General features: G+C 46.4%; 1 protein-coding gene across 1 annotated transcript in view; it reads right to left on the reverse strand.

Moving 5' to 3' along the window:
• Positions 1-27,080, reverse strand: part of LOC144752357 (major histocompatibility complex class I-related protein 1-like) — a 197,521-nt gene that overhangs the window by 59,390 nt on the left and 111,051 nt on the right. Inside the window, exon 4 of the mRNA XM_078640293.1 lies at positions 21,044-21,310. Within this exon, the coding sequence (XP_078496419.1) occupies positions 21,044-21,310 (267 nt within the window). The remainder of the gene's footprint in view (positions 1-21,043; positions 21,311-27,080) is intronic.

Genomic DNA, 27,080 nt, shown 5'->3' on the forward strand with positions numbered 1-27,080 from the left:
CTTTTCATCGACTTCTCCCTCTGTTCGACAAAGAGTGACTAGCACTGTCACTAGTCTTCTATATCCTTTCTTTGGGGCAACAAGTACGACCCCTATCTCAGAGCGTAAACAGTTGCGTAGTCAATTGCCTGATTCTAGAGAGAAGGAAACGTTGAATTATTTGGCACGTAAATGGGTTACTGACTCAACGGGTTATGACCTAGAGTCTGTCATGGATGTCTTCCATCAGTGGGAAGCACCGAAACAGAGATACGTTTTTGAGAAAATGTGTGTTTTTCTGTGTGAGGATTTAGAGGAAAATGGATTGGAGCCTAATCCGCCCGAGTTGAGCCGTGTACGGTTCGAATTTTCAAAAGGCACGATTGTGGGTTCAGATGTTGAGAAAGCGGTTGGGACATTGTTATCCTTCAGGAGTGAAGGCGTTTCTCGTTCATTGTTTGATTCCTCGGTGAAAAAGAAGGTGAGACAATATCCCATGAGAGAAGTTCCTCCAGTATGGAAGGAAGCGGTTCAGGCCGATGTCGCTAATCACATTGATGCTGTTCCAGCTCACTTTCAGCGTGTTTGGGTACATGTCCCATGGAAACGAGCTGAAGTCTTGGCCCTTAAACAGACTTTGCCTGATCCACGTAAAAATCCTGCAGGGTATTACAAGGAGTTGTCACAAACTGCAGGTTCATGCATCATGAACTTAGCCGATATAGACATGTTGTTTGGAAATGTTGTTCCACAGCCTTTATGGGGAAAGATTCGTCATGCAGATCATGATCAAGAGTTAGGGGACTCATGGGCTAATATTACTGCTGCAGATGGCCGACAAGTTGGTGGTGCTAAACCTGAGCCTTTAGTAGCAGATCTCCCTGGTAGGATAATTAATTACATGAAAACCTTAATGCCTGCGATGCGTGTGAATTGGGATAAATTGTCTGCGTGTAAGCAGAAGAAAGATGAAACAGTGTCTGATTTCTTCACCAGGTTTGAAGAGACGTTTGTCGACCACAGCGGTCAAGATATGAGTACAGAAGGTGGTCAACGGTTATTCGTTGACAAGTTTGTGCATAATTTGCTTCCCGAGTTATGTAAGAAATTGAAAGATTCAGAAAGTTCTTGGGCCGTTTCTTCTTCAGCACAAATACTGGCTACTGCACAGTATTACGAAAATAGAGATAAAGATGAGAAGGATAGAGCAGAGAAGAAAACGAAAGAGTTAAAGACTAAGGTTCTTTTACAGCCAGCATATCTGCCCCGTGGTGGTGGTGGTCAGAATAACTATCAGCAGCCTCAACAGTATCAGAGGAACTCGCAAAGAGTCGAGTATACTCAACCACGTGTCCCTGTAGGTCCAAATCAGTGTTCCTATTGTAAGGAAGAAGGTCATTTCAAGTATAGTTGCCCTATCTTGTTACAGCGTATGAATGGTGCTTCTGGCACGAGAGGTCGAGGTGTTCAACAAGCGCCTAGAGGTAGAGGGGGTGGAAATATCCCCCAGAACGCACGTTCCTTTCCACCGCAAAATTCAATGAATAGCTTTGATCAGCAGAATAACGCGTTTGGTAGGACGGCTCAGTACTATGCTGATGACTACTATGCAGAAGATGAGAATATGGAAGGTAATGATTGCTAGGACAGCCATAGACAAAGAGAGGGAGTTGTTTCAGTTCCAGTAGATCAGAGTGGACCCTACGTTGAGGTAATTACATCAGGTGTGTCAGAGCCTTTTCTGTTGGATACTGGTGCTACAAAGAGTTCTATTATGCACTTAAAACTCCCTGGCGCACCTTTGTCTGGCGAAATGAATGTTTCAGTAGGTTTTTCTGGCGCCCCGGTTAGAAACCCAGTTTCTAGTCCTATGTCCCTTTCTGTTGGACCTTGTGAATTCGAAGCACCCCTTATTCTGACGACAGGTTGTGGTGAGAACTTGTTGGGATTGGATCTGCTAAAAAGATTGTATGCGACTTTGTACTGTTCTCCTTCAGGAGTACAACTTACACTGGGTAAGAAAGTGATCTCTCCAATGTATTTGTCAAAGGACAAACTACCGACAGAATTGTCATTTCTCCCTGATATTCTTTGGGCTACTGGTCCTAATGATGTGGGTCTTTTGGAAATACCTCTAACTACAAACAGATACTGTTCGTGAGTGGCGCACTATTCACATGCCCCTTTGGGTGCACTTTTTTATAAAAAAAAACTGCTGCTTTTCTTTAAATTTAAATTTTTACGTTACAATGCTTATCAAACTTTCCACAGCCTCTTCTAAATAAATGCAAAATGAAATACAATACAGAGTCGATATTTTGATTTAATGACAATTTTTCTTGCTTGTCTTCTCTTTTTTCTCTTTTCTTTATGTTCTGCACATTACATCATGTACATAATTGCTTTCTGCAGCTTCACATTCAGTCAATCCCAATGCATTTCGGTATGAATATACCTTCGTCAGGGGATACTGAACTGATTTGTTAAACGTATGCCGAACAGTAACACGTGGGCATCCTGTGTCCCGCTGAGTTCAATGCTTCTGAATGTGTAAAGCACCCCGCTTCGTCTCACGTGCAGTCTCTTGTCTCGCGCTCGGTACTAGACTCTGGAACCTCTCACGTAAGTCCTGGCTTTCCTCCGTCTCGCTTTTGGAAATACCGCCATATGTTGTGACATTGAAGGCAAATGTTAAAATGCCACGCATTCCCCAATACAAGATCTCTAGCGAAGGTGAAAAGGCGTTGTTAACGATCATTTATGATTTAATTGACAAAGATGTGATTGAAGAGACAAGAGGTAACATCTGCAATAGTCCGGTTCTGCCTGTTTTGAAGCGTACTGACCCTTCCCAGCCACCCGTTTACAGGTTCGTGATTGATCTTAGAGAGGTCAATAAAATAGTCGTGCCACAATTTCCAGTTGTTCCTGATATAACTGCCCTATTGACCATGATTCCAGCTTCCGCGACTTGGTTCTCGGTGATTGACTTGAAGAATGCTTTCTTCAGCATCCCGATAGCCGAGGAAAGTAGGGATATTTTTGGCTTCAGTCTAGGAGGACGAAGCTTCCGCTTCAAACGCGCTAACCAGGGCTACTGTGAAAGTCCTTCAATATATAGTCAGGCTTTAAAGACACAGCTTGATACGATTGTTTTACCTGATGGCGCTACCCTTATTCAGTATGTTGATGATTTGCTCGTCGCTGCAGATACTAAGGGGATTTGTAAAGAAGCCACGTTGTCATTGCTGCGTCATTTGTGTGATTTGCATCACAAAGTATCTCTCTCGAAATTGCAATATTGTCGTCAAGAAGTGACCTACTTAGGTCATCTCTTATCGAAGGAGGGAAGAAAACTGACCCCAGAAAGAATTCAGGCAATAGCGAAATTGAGTGTGCCAAGGACACAGAGAGAAGTACGTGCTTTCTTGGGTGTTACATCATATTGCAGACAATGGATACCAAATTTTTCTCTACTGTCTAAACCTCTGGTGGCATTAACTTGTAAAGATACACCGAATCCTATCCCATGGTCGGAAGAGTGTCAGAAAAGTTTTTCCGAATTGCGCAATGCATTATGTTCGGCTCCTGTGTTGGGTACCCCTGACTACAGTAAGCCCTTTACATTGTATGTCCATGAGAAAGAAGGTTGTGCATTATCAGTGTTGACACAGTTGTTCGGAGACAAGCAGCGTCCATGTGGGTATTTTTCGTCGACTTTGGACCCGGTAGCTAAAGCATTGCCGAGTTGTTTAAGAGCCACAGCAGCAGCAGCTGTTTCTATTCGACAGTCTGCTGGTTTAGTGATGAATAACACATTGATTGTGATGGTTCCACATGCAGTGGACACGTTGTTAAACAGGACCAAGACACAGCACTTAACTAGTGCTCGGTTGTCAGGTTACGAGTTGACATTGTTAGCGAATCATGTGCACATAAAAAGATGCAACACGCTTAATCTAGCTACGTTGTTGCCGATTGTAGCAGAGACAGATGCTTCAGAACAGCATGATTGTTTTCTCAGGACAGAAGAAGAAACAAAAGGGAGAGTAGACTTAAAAGATACTCCTCTTGTGAAGTGCGATGGTACATTATGGGTGGATGGTTCATGCTTCAAGCTTCCGAATGGTGACACGACTGCAGCATATGCTGTCACGACTTTGCATACGATTGTTGAAGCTGCACGTATCCCACATACATCAGCTCAAGCAGCAGAGTTGATTGCACTTGCGAGAGCGTTTGTGTTGTCGAAAGGAATGAAAGTGACTATATATACCAACAGCCAGTATGCATTTGGTGTGGCTCACAGTTTTGGACGATTATGGAAAGAACGTGGATTCCTGACTTCGCATGGAGCTAAGATACAGCATGGTCAGTTGGTGAATGAGCTTCTTGAGTCACTGACCTTGCCGTTGCAAGTTGCGATTGTGAAATGTAGCGCACACAAGAAGGTGACTGACGATGTTGGTCGTGGAAATGCATTTGCTGACGAAGTTGCAAAAGAGACAGCAAGGGATGTGATGAGTCGAATGTATGTTGCAGGCCCTGCAAGATGGGTTGGTGATGTTGGAATGTGTGAAGGTACGATAGAGAGTGTGAAGTCTATTCAAGCTGAAGCTACAGAGAAAGAATTGAGTGTGTGGAGAGAAAGTACGGGTAAACTGGATGCCAATGGTTGTTGGGTTGAATTGTCAGAACATCAGAGATGGTTGTTACCCAATGCGTATGTATTAGCAGTGGTTACGATGGCTCATGGAATGGCTCACATCAGTGTGAAAGGTATTTGTAAGTTGCTAGCTCCAGTATGGCAAAATGCGGGAATTCCTAAGTGTGCAGAGAATGTTGTCAAGAATTGCATGGTGTGTCTGAAACACAATCCTGGTAGGGGAACCCCAACTCCAGCTGGTCATTTTGCGCCTCCTACGTATCCGTTCAAGGTTTTGCAGCTAGATTTCATCCACATGGAAAGGTGCAACAATTTGAAATACGTACTCGTTGTTGTTTGTGCCTTTTCAAGATGGGTAGAAGCATATCCCCTAAAAGACAACACTGCCTTATCCACAGCAAAAGCCCTTGTGAAAGAATTCTTCCCTAGATTTGGAATGCCGAGAATGGTCTGGAGTGATAATGGGAGTGAATTTGTGGGTCAAGTGATGAAGAAAGTATGCGAAGGGCTAGGCATCCAACAGAAGTTTCACGCTGCAAATCACCCCCAATCAGCTGGACTAGTAGAATGCTATAATGGCACGCTAAAGTTAAAACTAGCCAAGATTCAAGCGAGCTCTGGTCTTAAATGGCCTGACGCCCTGCCTTTAGCACTCCTATCAACAAGAATGACTGTGCATTCGCGAGTGGGACTTAGTCCCTACGAGATAGTGTTCGGCCGTCCGGCCAACATATGGGGAGTGCCAAGGCCGACAAAATTCAGTGAAATCGAACACCCTGTACTACTTGACTATCTGTATGAATTGACGGCTAAATAGCGTGTTTTACACCAACAGGTTCACAACACTCTGCCTCAGGTCTCTGAAGCTCCAGGACACCCAATCGATCCTGGATCCTGGGTGCTGGTCAAGAATTTCCAGCGGACGAAGAACGACCAGCCCCGGTGGACCGGCCCTCATCTCGTCCTTCTCTCAACAAGATCAGCTGTTCGAGTGGAAGGAAAGAAGCACTGGATCCACGGTGTACACTGCAAGAGGGTACCTTTGCCTCTGCCGTACGACCGGTGGGTCCAGGAGGGCGTCGCTGACTCAGAGACTGAAACTGTGCCTCGATTTCTGCCTTTTAGTGATGCACGTATAAAAGGAACAATTTCTGAAAAAGAAAGTGACAATCTCTTGCAAGAAGCTGTGCCACCGTCAATTCGATTGGACACTACAGAGCCTGAACTCCTTTTCCAAGACCAGACAATACCTGGAAAGAAAAGATATAATCTGAGGCCGAGAACTATGGACAAATAAAATATTCCTTTCCTTTGCTATTTTTGAATGTGCAGCCCTCTCATCTGAGAAACTTTTTTATTTTTGTTTTTCGAACCACCATCCGGGTTCCGCTGTAGGGTCGCGGTTGCCCAAAGTCTTTGGGGTGCAGCTGAAGACGTTAGGTCGACAGTTCTGGTTGGTCTAAGGGAGTTGCCCTGGATTGACAGAAGCATTCCTTAGCATAGAACACCCTACCATCGCGAGCAGCATTTTAGAGAGGATGGAGTTTTTCGAGATGGAGAGGCCTGCCAAAACAACGAACTTTAAATCCAGAATATGTAGACTGATGACCACGAAACATTTTTTGATACTATGTATTTTTATGTTGTTCAGTGTAATGATGTTTTTAATAGGATATGTTTTATTCTCTTTTCAAGTAACATTTGCACCCACTACATCGCCCATACCTCCTCCTTCTACTGTATCCTCACATTCTTTTCAAACTCTTCCTGAACATGAATCCGCTAGGAGATTAGAGTTCATTAATAACTCCTTTGTTCAGCTGTTACACCAACACCAACTAGTAGTGAACACGACTAACTGTTGGGTGTGTGGTCTTATGCCTCATACTACCGATAAAGGTATCCCTTATCTGGTCCTGCCTTTCAGCCATAATGGTTCTGTGTGGGCATACAGAACAATGTTCATTTACGCACATGAAGTCTACCCCCCACGTTCTGTAACAGACAATCCTAAGAATAGTGCTCTAGTTAAGGGTAGAGAAGATATGATTAAGGAAGATATTTCCTACGAAACTATCCCGAGAGATGAGACGCTAGTATATATAGGATGGAACGTAACCGGATATGGAGCTACTCTGAATGAGAAACAGCAAGCTAAGAGATCTTCCCCTATCTGGATTGTACCCCATCAGGGTCACCTATGTCTGGAAGGTAATGGCAAGAATCCCAGAGCTCAGTTAGGGAAGAGTATCTGTACTGAAAAATATGTTTTTGCATCTCAGACTTCCCCTTCGTTTCTAGCAGCTAAGGGTACCTATTTCATCTGCCATGATAGAGCCTATACATGGTTGCCCCCTGACTTTTCGGGCACATGTTTTGTTTCATTCCTGTTGCCTCCCACCTACACAGCTACGGCAGATTACCATAAGACAAGGATAGTTAGAGGTGTCTTGAGTAAAGAGGACACCGCGGGACAAGAATTTGGAGACTTCGTGAAAGGTTTTCTGCCGTTCTGGGGACCCATGGTTAACAGCAGGAACATAAGGCAATTGACGAGAGTGGTTGAATCCACCGTAATTGAAACTGCCGGTGCCCTTAGTAACTTGACTGCTGAGCTCCAGTCGGATCGCCTTATGACTCTTCAGAACAGGGTCGCATTAGACGTCATACTTGCAGACCGAGGTGGGGTATGTAGAGTGATCCAATCGAGTTGCTGTGTTTTCATTCCAGATAATGCTCCAACAGTGTACCAAGCCATCTCCAAACTGCATAAGATTTCCGAATCTATTCATGTGGATAAAGGAGATTGGTCGTTGATGGGATGGTTCTGGGAACTGATATCCGCCTGGGGATGGAAAATTCTGATGGTCGTTGGAGTGGTCTTAGCCATCCTTTTCCTATTCTGTCTGTGTGTACAGTGTGCCCCTGCACTATGTGGCCTCTGTGCTACATCGTGTATAAAGAAACCTGTATCAAGGGACAAGCTAAGTGATAGGATGATGCTACAGCAACATCTCAATGACTTTAGGAATATAGCCCTGGACTCAGATTAGCGTGAGTATAGATTTCTTGCCTATGTAAGGGCAAAAGGAGGGTCTGTGGTACTTAAAATTCTGGACCCGTGTTATAAACATCATCGTAGCATGACAAGTTTGATATCAGAAGACCGAGAATGGCTAGTACGTTATGCACAAGCATTTTCGTCATATTCAAGTGACGATTTCACCCTGAAATAGTGGAGAGGTGTGGCTCACTGGTTAGAGGCGGCAGACCCTGAAGCAGAGAACGGCCCGGGACCAGGGTTCAATTCCCGACGCGGCAGGGTCGTGGACCAGGGTCAGCGGACTCGACAATTCTCGCCTCGGTGCCTACTCTAACCAGGGTGTGAAACAGTAAAGGTATCGGATCCTACATCTGACCAACCCGGATCTCAACAATAGGAAAAACAGAACAAGGTGGCTGGACAGGATTATTCGTGAAACAATTCCCCAGGCACACAGTCAATCTGTACCATGTGACCACTGGATTTAATTTTCCAAACAAATTTATTTTTTCTTTTTTACATTTATCAGCAATTTTTTGAAACACAAGCACAAACAAAACCACTGTCAATTCAAAAGGTTCATATGTACAGTATCTACAAATGCACACACTTACAAATTTACAACAAAGAATCAAACAAAAAATTGGTTAGACACACCAAAAGACAATCACATATGTATAATAATTCAAATAAATTGCAATTATATACAGTGCAGAGATTAGTCCATAAGCAAACAAACGGGCACCAGTCCTAGAGATTGAAAAAACCAAGTGGCAGGCGGGGTTGAGATAGAAAACAAGCCTGCCTGTCAACGAAAGCCTGTGGTGTAATGTTAAATAGGGTTGCGAGGCTAGGATACAGAGTGGTGGTATGATTTACATCCTAGCGGCACCCTTTGTTGTAGCCACAGGGTGGTATTGTCGACGCGTTTCGAACCTAAGTATTCAAGGTTCTCTTCAGGACAGGGACTGGGAAACAGATTCTGCACGCGGGCACAAAGATTGCCGTGGCGTAGGTATATCGTGTTCACACCTGCAATAGGCGCAGAGCAGGACTTAAGGCGTGGTGTCAGGCTTCAGAGGCTTCGGGTATCAGGGCGGCTCACATTATTTTTGCGCGTGTAGGTCTGGCTATGCAGACCACGGGGAGGGAAGCGGCCGGTCACTGGCCTCAGTTCAGGCCGGCAGTTAAAATTAGCCCGTTTTCTGAAGTAATCAAGCCACAGTAAGGTCCGTGTTCCTCACTCTCTCCCAGGGACAAGCTACTCTAACCAGGGATCACACTCGGCAACTCTGGGCATTAAGCTTGCCTCATCTCTACAACGGCCCCCCACAGACGCCGGGGATGCCTGGTTTCACCTTGGAGATACCCAGAAGGGACCATCTCACAGGGAAAGCCAGGACGGGTTCCCGAGCGGTCTTCAGCACCGGGACGCTCACGGGCAGCTGTGCGCTTTTCAAGTCCAACACATTTACATCACATTTACATTTACAAATCATAGTTTTTGTCCTGAACCCTCGGGTTCCATTTTGTGTACGGCAGCCATTTTGTGAGTTGCCCTCACATAGGCAGATGACTAAGGCTAAAACACGATCCTGAAGGACACGTACACCTTTGCTGACTTCCCTGTGACCTGGGCAAGCTGAATCCACTGCCCAAGGCCAAACCTGTTCGGTCAGTTCCTCTCCCAGTGGCCGAATGAGATAGCATCAAGGCACAACATGTCATAAACCTTTCATCCCACACAAACCATGCCTAACCACACACACACACCTGTCACTGTTTCTTCTTTATGACTTGCTTTATGAGGAGGAGGTGCCCGTTTTTATTGGGGGTCCGTCGATATCTGATGAAAATACTGGGCCTTCAAGATAATTTATTGTGTGCTGAACAAACTGAAATATGGGATTGTCATCATGACTCTGCCTTTTCTTTGTAGTGAAAATATGTGAATGGTCAACTGTAAAACGGAGAATGTTTGCCTAAAGCGTAATATTTTGTATAAAAAGAGAAGGCTGGCTTTGTAAGTTTGAGCAGTCTCCTGAGAATATACACCGTGTTGTACTTCTAGGACGCCTGTTACTTGGTTGCAGCCAATAAATTTGATCTTTGACTTCACCTAGAAGACTCTGTGTTTCTGTGGTCTGAGCAGGAAGAACTCGAAGTCTTAGGGTGTTGCCCCTGGCACCGCTGGGTTATTGGTTCCGAAAAACCCAGTACTTCAATCCCAAGAAGGTTCTCTGTGTTATACAACCTGATGCATTCCTCAAAGAAGTGATCAATGGGGTTAAAACCTTCACCTGGAGAACCTGGCTAAAAAGACACACAGAATGGCAACTGAAAACAACAAATCCCAATGAATGGAAACTGTATTTTCAAACCTACCGAACCATTGTGAAAGAAAGTATTTCACTGGTGGTATGTACTACAAAGTGCTGGACACAATGAGGTAGAGAAGATGGTTGAGAGAATTACACATCAGTTCTATTGGCCTTTCAATGGGATTGACATCAGACAATAAATAAAGGAATGGGAGACCTTTGCACAAAAGAAAACTGATTATCAAAGACCACAAGGGTTACTACAGCCCCTCCCAACACCTGGTACCCTGTGGGAAAACATATCTTTGGACTTTATTGTTGGGCTCCCCAAAGGCAAAAGGTTTACTGTAATCTTCGTAGTAATAGATTACTTGACAGAGATGAGACACTTTATAGCCTGCAAACAGATTCCCACTGTGGGCCAATTAGCTCAGTTACTTCTGATGCATATTGTCCGTCTACACAGACTGCCAAGGTCAATATTGTCTGGCCTAGGTACACAATTCACAGCCCAGTTCTGGAAAGTGTGGTGCTCATCATTACACATAACAACAGCCCTGTCACGAGTTTTCACCCACAAAACGATGGGCAGACAGAATGCCTCAACCAGATCTTGAAGCAATATTTGTGTTGGCACATTGACAACAGCACAGAAGCATCGGTGGACTATCATTGGTTAGCTGAAATCGCCTACAAAAGCGTCTCACACACTTCCAGTCGAGCGTCACCCTACTTCAGCACCCATTGTTGTCATCCTAGGTTCGTACCATTTATCCACCCTACTGAAATCACCAAAGTGCCAGAAATATCTAAAAGAGTAGCCCATATTCAGGATACACTGGTGAACACCCGAAGACAGTTACAAGAAGCAAAAGTGAAATCCAAGATATCTGTAGAAGAAGGCCGGGCCTTTGTATAAAATTCGGGACAAAGTATGGTTATCCGCCAAGAACATTTGTTTTAGGGAACACATTGTTTTTAACCCCAGGTGTATAGGACCCTATAAAATCAGCAAATGTGTTAGCCCTGTTGCAATGAAATTGGCCTTACCGACACATCTCCGAATTCATCTTATTTTTCACTTCTCCCTACTGAAGCTTTCATTCAGTCCGGTGAGAAAGTTACCTTTACCTGTTTGGGTCAATGATGAAATGGAATATGAGGTATCAAGTATCATAGAAGCAAAACTAAGGAGAAACAAGCTGTGGTATCTGGTAGCTTGGACAGGGTATGGGCCAGAGGAACACTCCTGAGAACCAGCTTCTGGGGTACATGCGGCTAGATTAGTGGCTTCCTTTCACAGAAGATATCTACAGAAACCTGTCATGCTTGTCCATGAGTTGCAGCGGGTGAAGGGGTTGAACCGTCATGGAATTGTGGTGCACTATAAATCCCTTCCCCTTCCTGGGTTTGGGGCTTGGCAATCGACGTAGTTCCTTCAAGACGTTCTGGTCTGTGTACCTTGTTATTGCCCCTCATGCTGTGGAGGTGGTTTTCTCGCTGGAGCGGTTCCGAAGGAGCGTGCCATGGTGCTTTACAGTGCCAAAGTTCCTGGATCTGTGCTACGTTCTGTGAAGCAGTTAGGTATTGTGGCAAGTTGGGAGAGACGCGCCGGAGCGCTCCTCTCACAAAACAGACTTCTTTCCCCCCCGCTCCGTTGTCCCACAGCGTGGAGCATGAGTGGCTTTGTATTCACTCACTGTGCTGTGACTTTAACAGCGTGCGAGTATCTAGGAAGTGCAAGAGCACTTCACTTCACTAGCACGTGTTTACTCTGGTGGTTCTCATTGAGAGTGCGGGGGTGCAAACTGCTGCTTGTAAGCCTCTGTGCTCTGGTGTTCAACTGAAATTCAGCATCTGGCTAAAGGGAGTCTTACCTTGGCTTACTTCCTTATGAACCTATAGTGTCTTTATTTGGAATTATGGTGGAGTACCATATTAGTATAGTAACCTTGTACGCTTCTGTTTGAATTTGGTAAAACCCTCATGTACTTCTTGCTATCAAAGACTACCCTCTGTGAAGGAGCTACAATTGCTATTACTCTCTCTTTGATTGGATTATCGTTTAGTGACCCGGTGTTCATGTATTGCTGCATAAACATTTGTGAGTATGTGTAGCTATTCTATACCTAATGACACTAAGGGGTCCATTAGGATGGTGGGCGTACTTAGTCCGTCCGCCATCCCAGTTCAAAACGGGACCGCTCGCCATAGGAGCGGCCGTTCCGCCTTGACAATTAGGATGTGCCCGCTACACGGGCGTATCCTGTATTTTTACCATTGCGGCGGGCGGTGCAGAAAGCGCCGTCCGCCGCAATGGTAAAAATGCACGTTGTGCATTTCAAAGCACAACATGACAGGCACCGCGCGGTGCCTGACATGTTGCACTTAGCCCCATGTGCACCCCCCAGAGTCCCAGGGGGCCCGCAACGGGCCCCTGCAGGGAGTCTCCGCATGCCTTTCCGTGGCAGCATTGCCGCCACGGTAAGGCATGTCTGCAGGCCCATCCTAATATGGCTGGCGGAGTCTATTAGACACTGCCACCATATTAAACATTTTCCGCCCTGGCCCCAAGACGACCGGGGCGGAAAAGCGGTGGACGGAGTTTACGTCTGCCGCGGTCCCCCCGCCATACTAATATGGCGGTGGGGAAATGGGTGGCGGGCCGACATTACTGTCGGGCGGATCGCCACCACCACCATGGCGGTGGCGATCCGCCCGACATCGTAATGGACCCCTAAGTGTGTATGATTATCCCTACGCTGTTTCTTACACACGTTTCTTCTCCTACACTCAGCATTTACCAGTGGGGTGGCTTATGAAGACATTTCGCGATCGACGTACCATACATAGGTATAAGAAGACACCTACCTGAGCAGCATAGTTTGTATTTTTCTCCACTTCCCTTTTCCCCAGGGTATTTCCTCTCAGAGCAGTGTATCATCACTTTATGGGGGTTTGCACTCAGGCGAGTAGGGGGGATTTTCTACCATCCATCGTCCCCGCTGGAGGACTTCAAAGGTTAGTGGCATATTTGTTGTTTGGCGCTGCTGACAGATCCCGACAAAACCTGGTCCCTGTATGCGCTGTTGTTAACGAGTGGATGTACTGTCAAGAGCGCAGTACCATTGAACGCTCGAATCATGCAATTTCCAGTTGTTTGTACTTACTTTCACACCCAGGAGCCGATCAGTGTCGCTGCGGTGAAGGACGATAACCGGAAGTATTCATGGCCCTGGACAGGGACTACACGTCCCATGACTCTCTGCTGAGCCAACACGGAGCGTGGGGGCGGAGCTGTCTATAACCCGGAAGACTGACAGTGCTGTTCTGTCAGAAATTTTAGATACAGTGAGAGATCTTGTCGGTTAGAGACACAGTTTGTCCACTGTCGGGTAAGGGTAATATGCACCGCTTATTGCGTCAAGACTCTCGTTTTCGCTTGGGGGAAGCCGGTCTTTCTTCCATTGGCAAACTATATTTAGCTCATGCGGAAGGGAAGACTGTCTTTTCTTTCCCGCCTGAAAGCTTTGGCATCTAACTGAAATCCCCCCGTTGGCGATCTACATTCCTCTGGCTCTTGTGGAGTGTGGAGTTCGTATTACTCCTGTAATGAAGACAGGACACCATATAATGTAGGACTGCTATTTATTTGTAATTATCACTCTACACGAGGAGCCGAGCTTGCTGCTGCCTTCCTGCAGCTCCGGCACCCAATTTCGCGCTCTTTCGCGCGCACCCAAAAAGGCCGCCGTTCACGCTACGTCATCACGTTGCGTGAACACTAGAATGCGAACCTACATATCTCCCCCTTTTATTATCACACAGAGAAAAGCAGTCATGGGGGGGTTTACTTTCCTTCACCCATTTCATAGTCTCCGAACCTGGAAGGTCTCATAATCAATCGGCCCCCTCTGGTGCATCTTATCGGGGTAGAAGTCACTTCTCTCCCGCTGATCATTGTAGACCCCATCTCTAGTCTCTACCTTCTTGGGTACACGGACTCGCTCCACAGGACGGCTCTCTCTCCACTCGACTCTGTACCACTGCTCTGGGACTTTCGCCACCTCCTTGCTCCAACCCTGTTTCTGCACAATCCATATCTCCTTCCTGTGTGGTGTGATCGCTCTCTGATGTGCTCTGATCTGACGCCCTCTGTTCCCGATCTTCGGGGAATCATTGTATGATTTTGTTACATCGGGCCATACGATCCTGTGACCATACATTCCCATCACTGAGCAACGCTGCTCGTCATACACCTCTTTTACTTGTAGGGGCCTGCTGTATTTGCTGTCACCCTTTTTCTGTAACACCGCTAGCTTGACCCTCACCCATTCTCCTTCCTCCAAGGATGTGTCCTTTACATTCTTCCTTTTGTTGTAATGTTCTGTATATATGTTTTGGGCTTTTTCCAAGTTCTTCTGTACTACGGCAGGAGACCGTTTACTTGTAACTGTCTTTTCCTTCCATGCCAAATTGTCTTTAGTGAAGGGGTCTCTGCTTCTAAGGATCTGGAAGGGGCTATACCCCGTACTTGTGGGTGTGATGCGATAGGCCCAAATCATGTGTAAAATCTCCTTTTCCCAGTCCTTTCCCATCATGATGGCTGCCTGGATGGATCCCATTAACACTCTATTAAAGCGTTCCACTTGCTCATTTCCAGCTGGATGATATTTGGACGTGTGTTTAGGTATGATCTCATTCCGCTCCATATAGTTGAGCCATTTTTCTGAAGTGAATTGAGGACCGTTGTCACTCAATATGGACTTGGGAATGCCTTCCCTGAGGAATGTCGCTGTGAGGAACTTGAGTATCATCTCCGTATCCATCTCTTCTTGAATGTGCACTTCAGGCCATTTGGAATACCTGTCCACTATGGCGCATAGCTATTTCGGAGTTCCTTTGTCATCTAATATTGGTCCCAATATGTCAATTGAGAGTTCCTCCCATGGATTCTTCGGGGCGGCGAATTTTCCCAAGGCTGGCCTCAATGGTGTCATCCTCTTATCTGCCTTCTGGCATTGGTCACACTCTCTTACATGTCGTTCTGTTTGTATGTCCATGCCTGGCCACCAGTATCCCTGTTTGGCCCTCAGCTTAGTTTTCCCAATGCCTAGATGACCCTCATCCAGTATTGCTAGTAGCCTGGGAATTAGCCCCTCAGGGGGTACCACTTTATCTCCTCTATACACGAACACTCCCTTGTCATCCAGGGACAATTCCTCTCTCACTTCGTAGTATTTCCTTAAGTTCCCTCGTAAATGCTTTTTTTCAGGCCATCCGCCCACTATGTGTTCCATTACCTTTTGGATGTTCTGTTCCACATTGTACGCTTCCTTCCATTCTTGGTTGCTAATAACTTTCTCCGGGTCTTCCATCAAAGCCACCATCTCTTCACTCGCTTCCGTCTCTTCGTTGACTTCCTCCATTGCTGCAGCGCTGCTTAGGTAGTCTGCCACCTTGTTTCTACTTCCTGGGATGTACTCCACATCGTATCTGTACTCCAATAATTTCAGGGTCATCTTGGCAATTCTGGGGGTGGCCCTCGCATGCCCACTGGACATGAGTACTCTCACCAATGGCTTGTGGTCCGTTTTCAGTTGGAACCTCGTGCCCCATAAGAACTGGCGAAACCTGCCCATGGCCCACACTACTGCCAGCATTTCTTTTTCGATGACGCTAAACTTTTTTTCTGTGTCTGTCAGGGCTCTGGACGCGAAGCTTAGTGTCTCCATTATTCTGCTGCCTCTGTCTTGCATTAGGACTGCACCCAACCCTTTGTCGCTGGCGTCCGTTGTCAGCACCGTTTGTCCTTGTGGATCGTACCCCTGCAGGGGTATGGCCTGAACGACATCCTTTTTGATGCATTCAAACTCCTTCTGCGTTTCGTCCGTCCATGCAAACACCGTCTTCTCTCTCGTGAGTTGCCTCATGTGATGGGTCTTGGTGGCAAAGTGTTGCACGAATTTGCTGTAGTACTCAGCCATCCCTAGGAAGGACCTGACTTCTTCCTTACTGGAGGGAGGTGGAGCATCACATGTGGCTTTCACATTTTCTTTTTTTGGTGTGATGCCTTGCTCTCCAATTTCATGTCCAAGATAGGTAACTGAAGCCATCTCTAGACGGCACTTTTCCCACTCTGCGGTTAGGCCTTTTTCTTCCAGCACGGTCAGTTCCTTGGCTAACTTGGTGTCCTGGTCCCGCCGGTCTCTACCCATCACCAGAATATCATCCTGGAAGTATTGAATACCTTCCATGTCTTTGAAGAGCCGGTGCATAAGTTTCTGGAAGACAGCCGCCGCCGAGGCAAGTCCAAATGGCATTCTGCAGAATTGGTAACACCCGAAGGGAGTTATGAATGACGTCAACTTCCTGCTCTCCGGGTGTAGCGCTATCTGGTGATACGTCGATGTTAAGTCAATGGTGGAGTACCATTTTATACCCTTGGTTTTGGCCAACATTTCCTCGATGCGAGGTAACGGAAACTTCTCCATCACTATGCTTTTGTTCAGTTCACGTAGGTCCACACACAACCGGACCTTGCCGCTGGGCTTCATTACTACCACCAGGGGCGCTAGCCACTCTGCACACGTTATGGGTTTGATTATTCCATTTCTTTCCAGCTCTCATAATTCCTGTTGCACTGCTTCCTTCACTGCAATGGGTACATTACGCACTTTGTGTAATACCCGTGTGACATCCATCTTGAGGACGATCTTGTGCGTGAACTTTTCCAGCTTCCCAACTTTCCTTCCAAACACCTTTGGGAAATCTCTTTTCAATTTTTCTAAGTCCGGCCATTGTTCCGGCGCCGTCATCAGCACTTGTACTGCTCCGCCCGGGTCCAGCTTGATGCCCTGGTCTCCTTGATCCATCCAACCTAGTACTGACGGGCCCTTTTCTGCCACATACAGTTTGCAATCCGCGCTCCATCCGCTGAACTCGAATTTTAACAGTCGATACCCCACCATCGGGATGCGGTCTCCCGTGTACGAGACAGGTCTTATGTCCGGTGTTTCCAGCTTTGGTCCCAAATGAGGTTTGAACTTCTCGTTCCAGACTGCTCTCTGAACAATTGTGTACGGCGATCCCGAGTCCGCCACAATGCTTATCAGCACTCTGCCTATCAGCATGTCGAGCAGCGGTTTATCCGATCTCCGGATGTCGACTCCTAGTACTTGAACCTCTATACATAGCACTGAGTCTTCTTCCTCCTGACTCCTTCCCTCTGTGTCCTCTTGGTCTTGGTCCACGTACTTCACCGTGTTGCGGCCCGCTTTCCGCCGACATACCTTTTCATAATGCCCCATTATGCCGCAAAACATGCACTTAGCACGGAACGCAGGACATCGCTTGTCGTGTGCTTCATGCGCCGAACTGCCACAACGGTAGCATGGGTTTCTGATTCCTTTTGTCTGCTTCCCTTGTGGTCCCGGCTTTCCCGGCCACTTGTTGGGTCCTCTGTAGTTTGTCCCCGTGCTCTTGTTCCATCCTTTAGGTTCTTCCTCGTCCACCTTATTCACCATTGGTCTCACCACTGGTTCTCTCTGAGCTGCGTCCGCACATCTCTTCGCTAGTTACGCCTTTTTTACTATCGCGATCACTTCCTTCAACGTGGCCTCGCCACTTGCCCATAATTTGTCCTGCACCATTTTGTTTGTCGTGTGCATTACAACCTGGTCCTTAATGAACTCATCATGGAGCGCGCCATATTTGCACGTCGTCGGTAACCTTTTTAACGCTGCCACGTATTCATCGATTGACTCTCCACTTTCTTGTTTCCGCTGCTGAAAGTTGTATTGATCGATTGACACACACACCGCCGGCCGGTAATGCTCATTGAGTTCTTCTATGGCATTTTCAAACACATCATCATCTGCATCTTGCCGAGGCTTGGGTACTAGGTTCTTAAATACCCTGATCCCTTCCGGGCCTAGGTAGTGCAGCAAAATCCTTCTTTTCCTTTTGCTCGTGAACGCCCGCTCATTTTCATCTTCCAGGACCTCGATGTAAACGAGAATGTACTCCCTCCAATCATCCCACTTCATTAGGGGTTCTCCCGGTTTGGGCAGGAATGGTATTGGAGCTGTCGCTGAAGACGCCTGCGCACACATGGTTTTGCGCTTTTCCGGCGCTGTATTCGGGCTCTTGGGGCTGCCTGGTGCACTCTTCTCTTCTCCCTGTTCTGGTTGGAGTTGGGGACTCTCTGCGTCTCCTTTATCACTGCTCCTTAATTCCGCCAGTGCACCTGCTCTGTTTGGGCTCCCTCTCTTCAGTGTTGCACCCCTGCGTGCTTATCTGGGTGTCTGGTGGGCTGTGGGCCACTATCTTCCTGTCGCCTCCCACTTCTTGGTATGCTGATTTCTCCCACTTGTCCTGGGTGAATGGTGCCTCTGTACCTGGTCTCTTTGGTTTTCCCTCGGAGCAGGTGAGTTCTGGCGCTTTTGCCGCGCTCTCCGTGGTTGTCTGGCCTTTCTCCTATGGGGCCCATCTGTGTGCTGCTGTGTAGCTGTCCTCTCCTGTTGCTTCTGTGGGTCACTCCTATTTTCCTTTTTTTAATTTTTTATTTTTTTTAGGGTCCCAGCATGGTCGCCACTGTGGAGTTCGTATTACTCCTGTAAGGAAGACAGGACACCATATAATGTAGCACCACTATTTATTTGTAATTATCACTCTACACGGAAAGCGCCGAGCTTGCTGCTGTCTTCCTGCAGCTCTGGCACCCAATTCCACGCTCTTTCGCGCGCACCCAAAATGGCCTCCGTTCACGCTACGTCATCACCTAGCGTGAACATTAGAATGCGACCCTACATGGAGGGAATTCTTTTGAACCAAGTTTAGAGTGGATCGTAAGTCTGATATTACCTCCCTCTATTTTGCCATTTTGTCTGATACACAAATACGGACATTGAGGCAGTTTGGTGTTCTTTTTTTGAATGAGTGTACATGTTTACTATTGACTAAAGCTCCGTGTCCACCGCTCTTTTGGAAAAGCAATTCGCAGCATGCGGGACCTTACTCATTCTATTCTGTTCTCTTTGGCTCTTAACAGGGGTGATTGCTAGAGCGGTATATGACTCCCTCAAACCCTATGATGATAAGTCGATTCAATTAAGGGTAGGTTCCCAAAAGAGGGCTTTCACAGTAGTTGGATAATTGAATGGAGTGTCAGTTTATATACTACCTGAATATCACATGGATGTTCTTTTCTCTGTTCCAACACAGCAGAATTAAAGGATTGACTGGTGTAACAACACAGGATCCACAGAATCATGTGGAACATATCAGGCTGCATATTTGTTTCGTTACAGGTATACGTTGTTTGCGTCACCTGGTCGGTTTATGTGCCGCCGTGCCGCTGTTTACCCCTAATTAGTGACAGACAGGATTATTCATATTTATGGTTTCTTGTGCCATTCCAGGTCTCCCTCCCTGCTGGTCCCTTCATATCCTTCCCTCGCTTGATCATCTCACTGACCTGTGCCAGCAATTCTGGCCTGGGACTATCAAGAGTTGGATCATTCTGAGCATCAAACCGATCCCAAGGATTTTCTACTCTGACACAGTCTCACAGTTAACATACACCAGCCACAATCAGCTGTGGGGTCGCTCTCTCAGGCCCTCAGTCTCACAGTTACCATACACCAGCCACAATCAGCTGTGGGGTCGCTCTCTCAGGCCCTCAGTCTCACAGTTACCATACACCAGCCACAATCAGCTGCAGAATCCTTCTCTCAGGCCTTCAGTCCCACAGTTACAATACAGCAACAACAATCAGCTGCAGCGTCGCTCTCTTAGGCCCTCAGTTTCACAGTTACCATACACCGGCCACAATCAGCTGCAGCATCGCTCTCTCAGGCCCTTAGTCTCACAGTTACCATACACCAGGCATAATCATGCTGTAACATCGCTCTCTCAGGCCCTTAGTCCCACAGTTACCATACACCGGCTACAATCAGCTGCAGCGTCGCTCTCTCAGGTCCTCAGTCCACAGCTACCCTACACCAGCAACAATCAGCTGCAGCGTCACTCTCTCAGCCCTCAGTTTCACAGTTATCATACACCAGCCACAATCAGTGCAGCTCGCTCTCTCAGGCCCTCAGTCCCACAGTTACCATACACAAGCCACAATCAGCGGCAGCATCGCTCTCTCAGGCCCTCAGTCCCACAGATAGCATACACCAGCCAACATCAGCCTCAGAACAGCTCTCCCAGGCTCTCAGTCTCACAGTTACCCTACACCAGCTACAATCAGCGGAAGCGGCGATCTCTCTGACCTCAGTCCTGCAGTTACAATGCACCAGCTACAATCGGCTGCAGTGTCGCACTCTAAAGTCCTCAGTCCTGAAGTTAGCATACACCGGCCCCAATCAGCAGAAGCGTCACAATCTCAGGCCCTCAGTCCCACAGCTGCCATACATCAAATACAATCAGCAGCAGCTTCACTCTCTCAGGCCCTCAGTCCCACAGTTAGGATACATCTGCCACAATCAGATGCAGAGTTGCTCTCTTAAGCCCTCCGTCCCATAGTTACTGTACATCAGCCAAAAACAGAGGCAGCATCACTCTCTCAGACCATCAGTCTCAAATATAGCATACATCAGCCACAATCAGCTGCAGCGTCCCTCTCTTTGGCCCTCAGTCTCAAAGTTACCATACACCGGTCACAATCATCTGCAGTGTCGCTTTCTAAGTCCCTTAGTCCCATAGTTACCATGCACCAGCCACAATGAGCTGCTGCGTCGCTCTCTCGGGCCTTCAGTCCCACAGTCTTCATACACCAGCTACAACAAGAAGATAAAGAGTCGCTTTCAGGCCGTCAGTCCCACAGTTACCATACCTCAGTTGCAATCTTTGACAGTCAGTAACCCACTACCTTCTTCTTTCCCCTACATGGAGATTGACATCCCCCTCAGGTATAGAAGTGCCACTCACCCTGACTGCTTGGAGACCACCTTTTATTCTCTAGCAGGCTGCTGTGACCTACGTCCCTTGGACAAAAGTGCCCTATGCTTAGGAATGGGGGACACTTACCATACACTAACGTCACAATCTCCGTCAGGCTGCTGTGATCCACCTGAAGCATGTAGTTTTCCTCGTTTCCTTCCTGAACTTCCACTGTTATCCTAACCTGGTAGGTTCTATCAGGGTTTGGTAGGATATCCCTCGACTCCCAGGGCATCTCTACGCCATTCCTGAACCACTTCACCTCGATGTCTCTGGGATAAAATCCATAAGCGTAGCCGGTCAGAAAGATGCGACCGCCTCTCTTTCTCTGTGAAATCCTTGTTTTAGGAGGGCCTAGAAGGAAACATAATAACTACAATTACAAAACAATACCAATAAATGAAATAGAACTATTTATTCAGAACACCCGTTCTCCATCACATGGTTGGACTATATTCCTTGATATCAAATACAGAAACCTTGGATTTAGATGTAGCAGGAGGGCTCACCTTAGTAGCCCACTCACGTCACTTTACAAATTCAGTGATGTCACAAGCAGGGGTGGGCGGAATTTTGGTAGTCGCACTACGTAAAGCTCAGTGAAACAGTAAAAAAATCTCGGCGGGCATGCAAAAGTTCCGCGAACATGCAGAATTGCTTGTCCCGCCCGTTCGCAATGCTTTTTTCCTGTTCGTAAACGCTGTTTGCGTGCTCGGGGAGAAATATCTTGCGAACACGTTTTTTGAAATCGTGAACCAGCAAAAAATTCTGTGAAGCTGCGGATCGCGGAATTTTTGACAATTCCGTGTTCTCCGCGGAACGCAAAATTACCCAAATTCTGCGAGCGGAACGGAATTTACTGCCCAGGCCTAGTCACAAGAAGTGTATAAAGACAGTGGCTCATTTCCAAACCCTTTTTTCAAAGTACTGCAAGAAACAATACAGCGTGGGATGGGAGCACTTGGTGACTAGTGGAGCAGGCATGATGGGCAGGCAGCAGCATCTTTGTCAGATTGGAAATTGGGTAATGCAGGGAGGCAAGATGCCTGGTGTACTCCTGCTGTGCCCTGGGGCTTGGAACACCGCTCCAATCCAGACAGGCCACGTTCCCTCCCTTCCCCACCTCTGCAAGGAGTTGAAACACTATTTCTTCAGACACCTTCACAGACATATTCCCAGGGTGGCAAACAACACACAAAGAGTTCCCACTCCCTCCACTTCCCTCAACCAGACTTCAACCACCTGTCCTCATAGCAGCACCCTTCCCCTCTCTACTGTCCACACCCACCTTGGAGAGGTGGAAAGGTGTGGTGCAGCGGCCAGGGCAGATGACTTCGGAGTACAGGGTCGACGGTTTGATCCCCGGCAGCTGACTTCGGAGTACAGGGTTCACGGTTTGATCTCCGGCTGCAGCTCAGCTCAGTAACTTTGGGCAATAGCTCACTTAATTTCCACAACGGCCCCAAGCGCCTTGAGACCCGTATGGATAAATAGTTTGCGCTTTACAAATACAAATTTACATTTTATTTTTTAACTTATGTTGTTAGCCCTGCTCTCCCCTCCCCTTTCATCTGCACCAGCTTCTGTAGAACCCCAAAGAATGCAGCTCTCTCTGTATACTTCACAAACTCCTCTAGACTTGGTCCAGAGTCCACGAAAGGAACTGTGGCAGACTCCCTTTGTGGCCATTGCTCATCCAGGCCATGCTCCAATAAACTCCCTCAGCATCACCTCCCAGAATGCCTTTCCTTTCTCTTGCCGCGTTGAGGCTAAATGTCAGGCGATATCTACTGGGGTATTGGAGGACCTGCATGAAAGAAGGGGGACACTGTAGGACTGGGAGTCAATATTTTACTAGAGTCAGTAACCTGTCCCTACTCTTGTGTTCGAGACAAGACAACTATCGAAACTCTGGCAAAGTGATGATGAAGAAAATCTTTCTTAGAATTCTGCAAATAAAACACTCAGGCTAGACCCCACCTATGGTAACTTGCACCCACTGACACCGGAACCTATGGACCCTGCACCCACTGACCCTGCACCTACTGACCCTACACGCAGTGACCCCGCAGCGTTCAAACAGATGTTGTTCATCGCGACTTGAACAAACATACTGCTTGCTATGGCGAATTTGAGGAGAGGACGCAAGCACTGCAGAGACCTGGCAGAGAGCTCTCTGCCCGAACAATACTGCTCTGCCAGTCTATAAGATGTTATAATATCTGCTTCTTGAAGATCTTTTCAGCTCCATCTAACTGGGCTATCAGTGTGCAATTTTAAGGTGCATCCTTGTTGCCCTCCGCATGAAATTGGATTAATACGATTCCAGACCATAACACAACTTAATGAACAAGTTACTTTATATTGGTAATGCTTTTTATGATAGAAACTCTGTCTAACTGCAGATGCTCACCTTAACATATTCCCCAGGCATCAGACTGGTTTTGGACATCTTGAGCAGTACCTCTGGCTTCGTTCAACACTTCTTTGAAAGTGATGGTGCTGTGGTTATAAAGATGCCACCCGTTGCGTTGACTTCAGTTCCTTTCATGACTAGTTCAGCACCAAAAACACATCCGCACGTAAAAAGGAAAATATTACTGACCCAGTAAGCATCTATTCATGGCATGTAGTGCTGTAGATTCACTTGCTTAGTATAATCCTGTCATCTAGTGTTGGGCTCGGAAGTGTTCATGTTGGTTTTCTTCTAAGAAAGTCTTTAGGGTCACAAGGTAATGTGACTCCTCATCTGGCTGCTGGTAATGCGCATGCGTATCGACTCCAGTGTTAGATTATTGTCTCGCAAGGCAGGTGAGGTTGGAGTGGAAGCATGGTGTAGTATAGTAGGATGCCCATGCCAAGTGAGTGTGTGATAACTTTTAAAAGTAACTGTACTACACACACAGGTGTCCGAGGCAGTGGGTGAGTGCACGGGAATCTACAGCACTACATGCCACGAACAGATGCTTGCTGGGTAAGTAACATTTTTTGTTCGAGGCATGGGTGGCTGTAGATACGCATGCTTAGCATAAACTGAAAAGCAGTCCTCCTCCACAAGCGGTAGCTAACCTGTGCGGGTTACAGTTGTTTGAAATAGTGTACGTAGAACCGCTAAGCCAACATTAGGTTGTTGATAGGCCAGCACATCTACACAGTATTGTTTTGTAAATGTTTGTGGTGTAGACTATGTAGCTGCTTTGTATATATCAGCCGTAGGTGCATTTCCTAGAAGGGTCATTGAAACTCTTTTTTTACAAGTGGAGTGTGCTCTAGGAGGGATAGGTAAAGTCCTTTTAGCTTTAGCACAGCATGTTTGTATGCATTTGACAACCCAACATGCAACGTTTGAAGTAAAGATGGCCCTTAATTTTTGTCGTTTTGAAAAAGCAATACAGAGTTGTTGTGTTTTCTAAATTAATTGGTTCTGTCAGTACAGTACATGAGAGCTACTTTTAAGTGTATTGCATGTACAGCCCTTTCCGCAACGGAGTCAGGTTAGGGGAAAAAAGACAGGCAATGCAATAGATTGATTAAGGTGGGGTTGAGAGACCACCTTCACAAGAAATTTAGGATTGGTATGAATTTGGTTTAAATAGGGCCCATTAATCTTGTCAATACAATATTTATGTTCCATGGTGGAGATGGTGGCAGTCTAGGTGGAATGACTATTTTAAGACCTTCCAGAAATGCTTTGATGGCTGGAACACTGAGTAGGGAAGTGTGTTGTACGTTTTGTAGATATGTGGCTACTGCTGCTAAGTGTACAACATATTGCTATAACAACTAAACCAGAGGTATGCAAATGAAATAAGTAGCAGAACATGTCTTGAACTTTGGCTGCTAATGGATCAGTGTGTTTGGAATAACAGTAGTGAACAATCATTCAAATGGTCTGGGCTAAATGTGAAAGGTGAGGGGGCCTGGTACCCCCTTGCTTTTTGAGATAATACAGGGCTGTCATGTTGCTGGTTCTGATAAGGGCTACCTTGCCAATCAGGGGAGGAAGGAAGGCTTTCAGTGCTAGGTGAACAGTTAGCAACTCCAGGTGATTGATGTGGAGATGTATCTGAGAGGGAGTCCAGTGTCCATGGACAGTTAGATTTTGGGAATACACTCCCCATCAAGTGAGGGAGGTGTTCATTGTTATTATTCTCTGTGGAATTCGGGCTAGAAAAGGCCATCCTTTTAAAAAGTCGTTGGTGTTCCACTACTGCAGAGAGAGGCAAGCTTGGTGGTTGACTAACACTAGATCTTCCAATTGACCATCTACTTTAGTCCATTAGTGCGCTAAGCAATCCTGAAATGAGTGCATCTTAAGTCTGGCATGAGGGACTGTGGCTATACATGAAGCCATCATACTGAGGAGATGCATGGCTGTCATCACTGATACCTGTTGATGTTTCTGAAACTCGGGAATGGGTTTCTGGAAGGATTGTATCCTGGTAGTAATGGGGTGAGCTATTCCCTGTTGTGAGTTTAGGATTGCTCCTAGGTAGAGTCGTATTTGAAGGGGTTGGAGGTAGGATATGACAGTGTTGATGGTAAAGCCTAGTTGATGAAGTAGGTTTATGGTGGCCTGGGTGTGCTGGAAGCACTTTTGCTGATTTCTGCATTTGATGAGCCATTTGTCTATATATGGAAAGACATGACTGTTTGTCTGTACAGGTGAGCCGCTGCTACTGTGAGATGTTTGGTGAACACCCTTGGGGCAGTTGTGCCCTCGAAGGGAAGCAGTTTGAATTAGAAGTGCTGACGATTTATGACAAACCTGGGATAGCAGAGATGCGGAGATGAGCCGGGTAAATAGGAATGTAGAAACAGGCATCTTTGAGGTCAAGAGCGGCCATTAAGTTGCCTTACAGGGATGACATCTTGAAGTGTGAGCATATGAAAGAGCTTTGAGAGAATGTATTTGTTTTGGGATCTGAGGTCCAAGACTGGGTGCCATCTTTTTTGGGAATAGACTCCTGTGCCTTGCTGGTGGACTGCCACTGGTTGTATGTCACCATTTTTGAGAAGCACTTGCACTTCTTCCCTGAGCAACTGTGGATGCTGTGGTGAAAGTTTGTGATTGTGAGGTGGAATGCTTGGAGTTGTGGAAGTGAGTTCCAGGCAATAACCATGTTGGATAATATCCAACACCTGCCGACAGGTCTTATGTGATCATGGGAATGGTTGGTAATTCAGGGTTTGGTAGTTGTGGCGAATGGCTTTGTGAACCCTATTTCACAAAAACGCTCAAGGGTCAGAACTATAATGACCAGCACAAATTTTCACTATTGGTAAGTGCCTATTTAGCAGATGTTTCCTTGTGCGACACGGTTGAGGATGCGACCCATATACACCCCCTGAAAGTGACAAAGTCACTAAACATATATCATGGAAAATTGACCCGCACCAAGGTTTATACACACGTTTTTGATTTATCCAATTTCTATATTTCACAGTAATAATAGATATTTAGACAAAAACTTCCCACACATAAGAATTTCAAAAAAGAGTTGATTGTAGATTTTTCAATTTTCTTTATTCAAGTTCTTAGTTCAAATTCACAGCATTGCTTGTTGCCAACGCGTTTCGTCACATCCGTGACTTCTTCAGTGCTCAAAGTTAATGTTTCTGACAGAATTCCTAGTTAGCGTCAGCCACCATATAATCTCTACGTGTTCTGGTCTGATATATTCACATTGATATATCCGGCGCGTACCCCTCAAGACAATCAGTACCACATAGGGAAGGTACCTCCTGTTCTTTTATTTCCTGTTCAATGCATACATTGTCCAGGACGTTTGGAGACTCACCTATACTCATACTAGCGCTGGCCACGAGACACTAATCTTTTAGCCGAGAATAAAAGAACAGGAAATAAAAGAACAGGAGGTACCTTCCCTATGTTGTACTGATTGTCTTGAGGGGTACGCGCCGGATATATCAATGTGAATATATCAGACCAGAACACGTAGAGATTATATGGTGGCTGACGCTAACTAGGAATTCTGTCAGAAACATTAACTTTGAGCCCTGAAGAAGTCACGGATGTGACGAAACGCGTTGGCAACAAGCAATGCTGTGAATTTTAACTAAGAACTTGAATAAAGAAAATTGAAAAATCTACAATCAACTC

Source organism: Lissotriton helveticus, chromosome 5_1, assembly GCF_964261635.1.
Source record: "Lissotriton helveticus chromosome 5_1, aLisHel1.1, whole genome shotgun sequence".
In the NCBI taxonomy this organism is placed as follows: domain Eukaryota; kingdom Metazoa; phylum Chordata; class Amphibia; order Caudata; family Salamandridae; genus Lissotriton; species Lissotriton helveticus.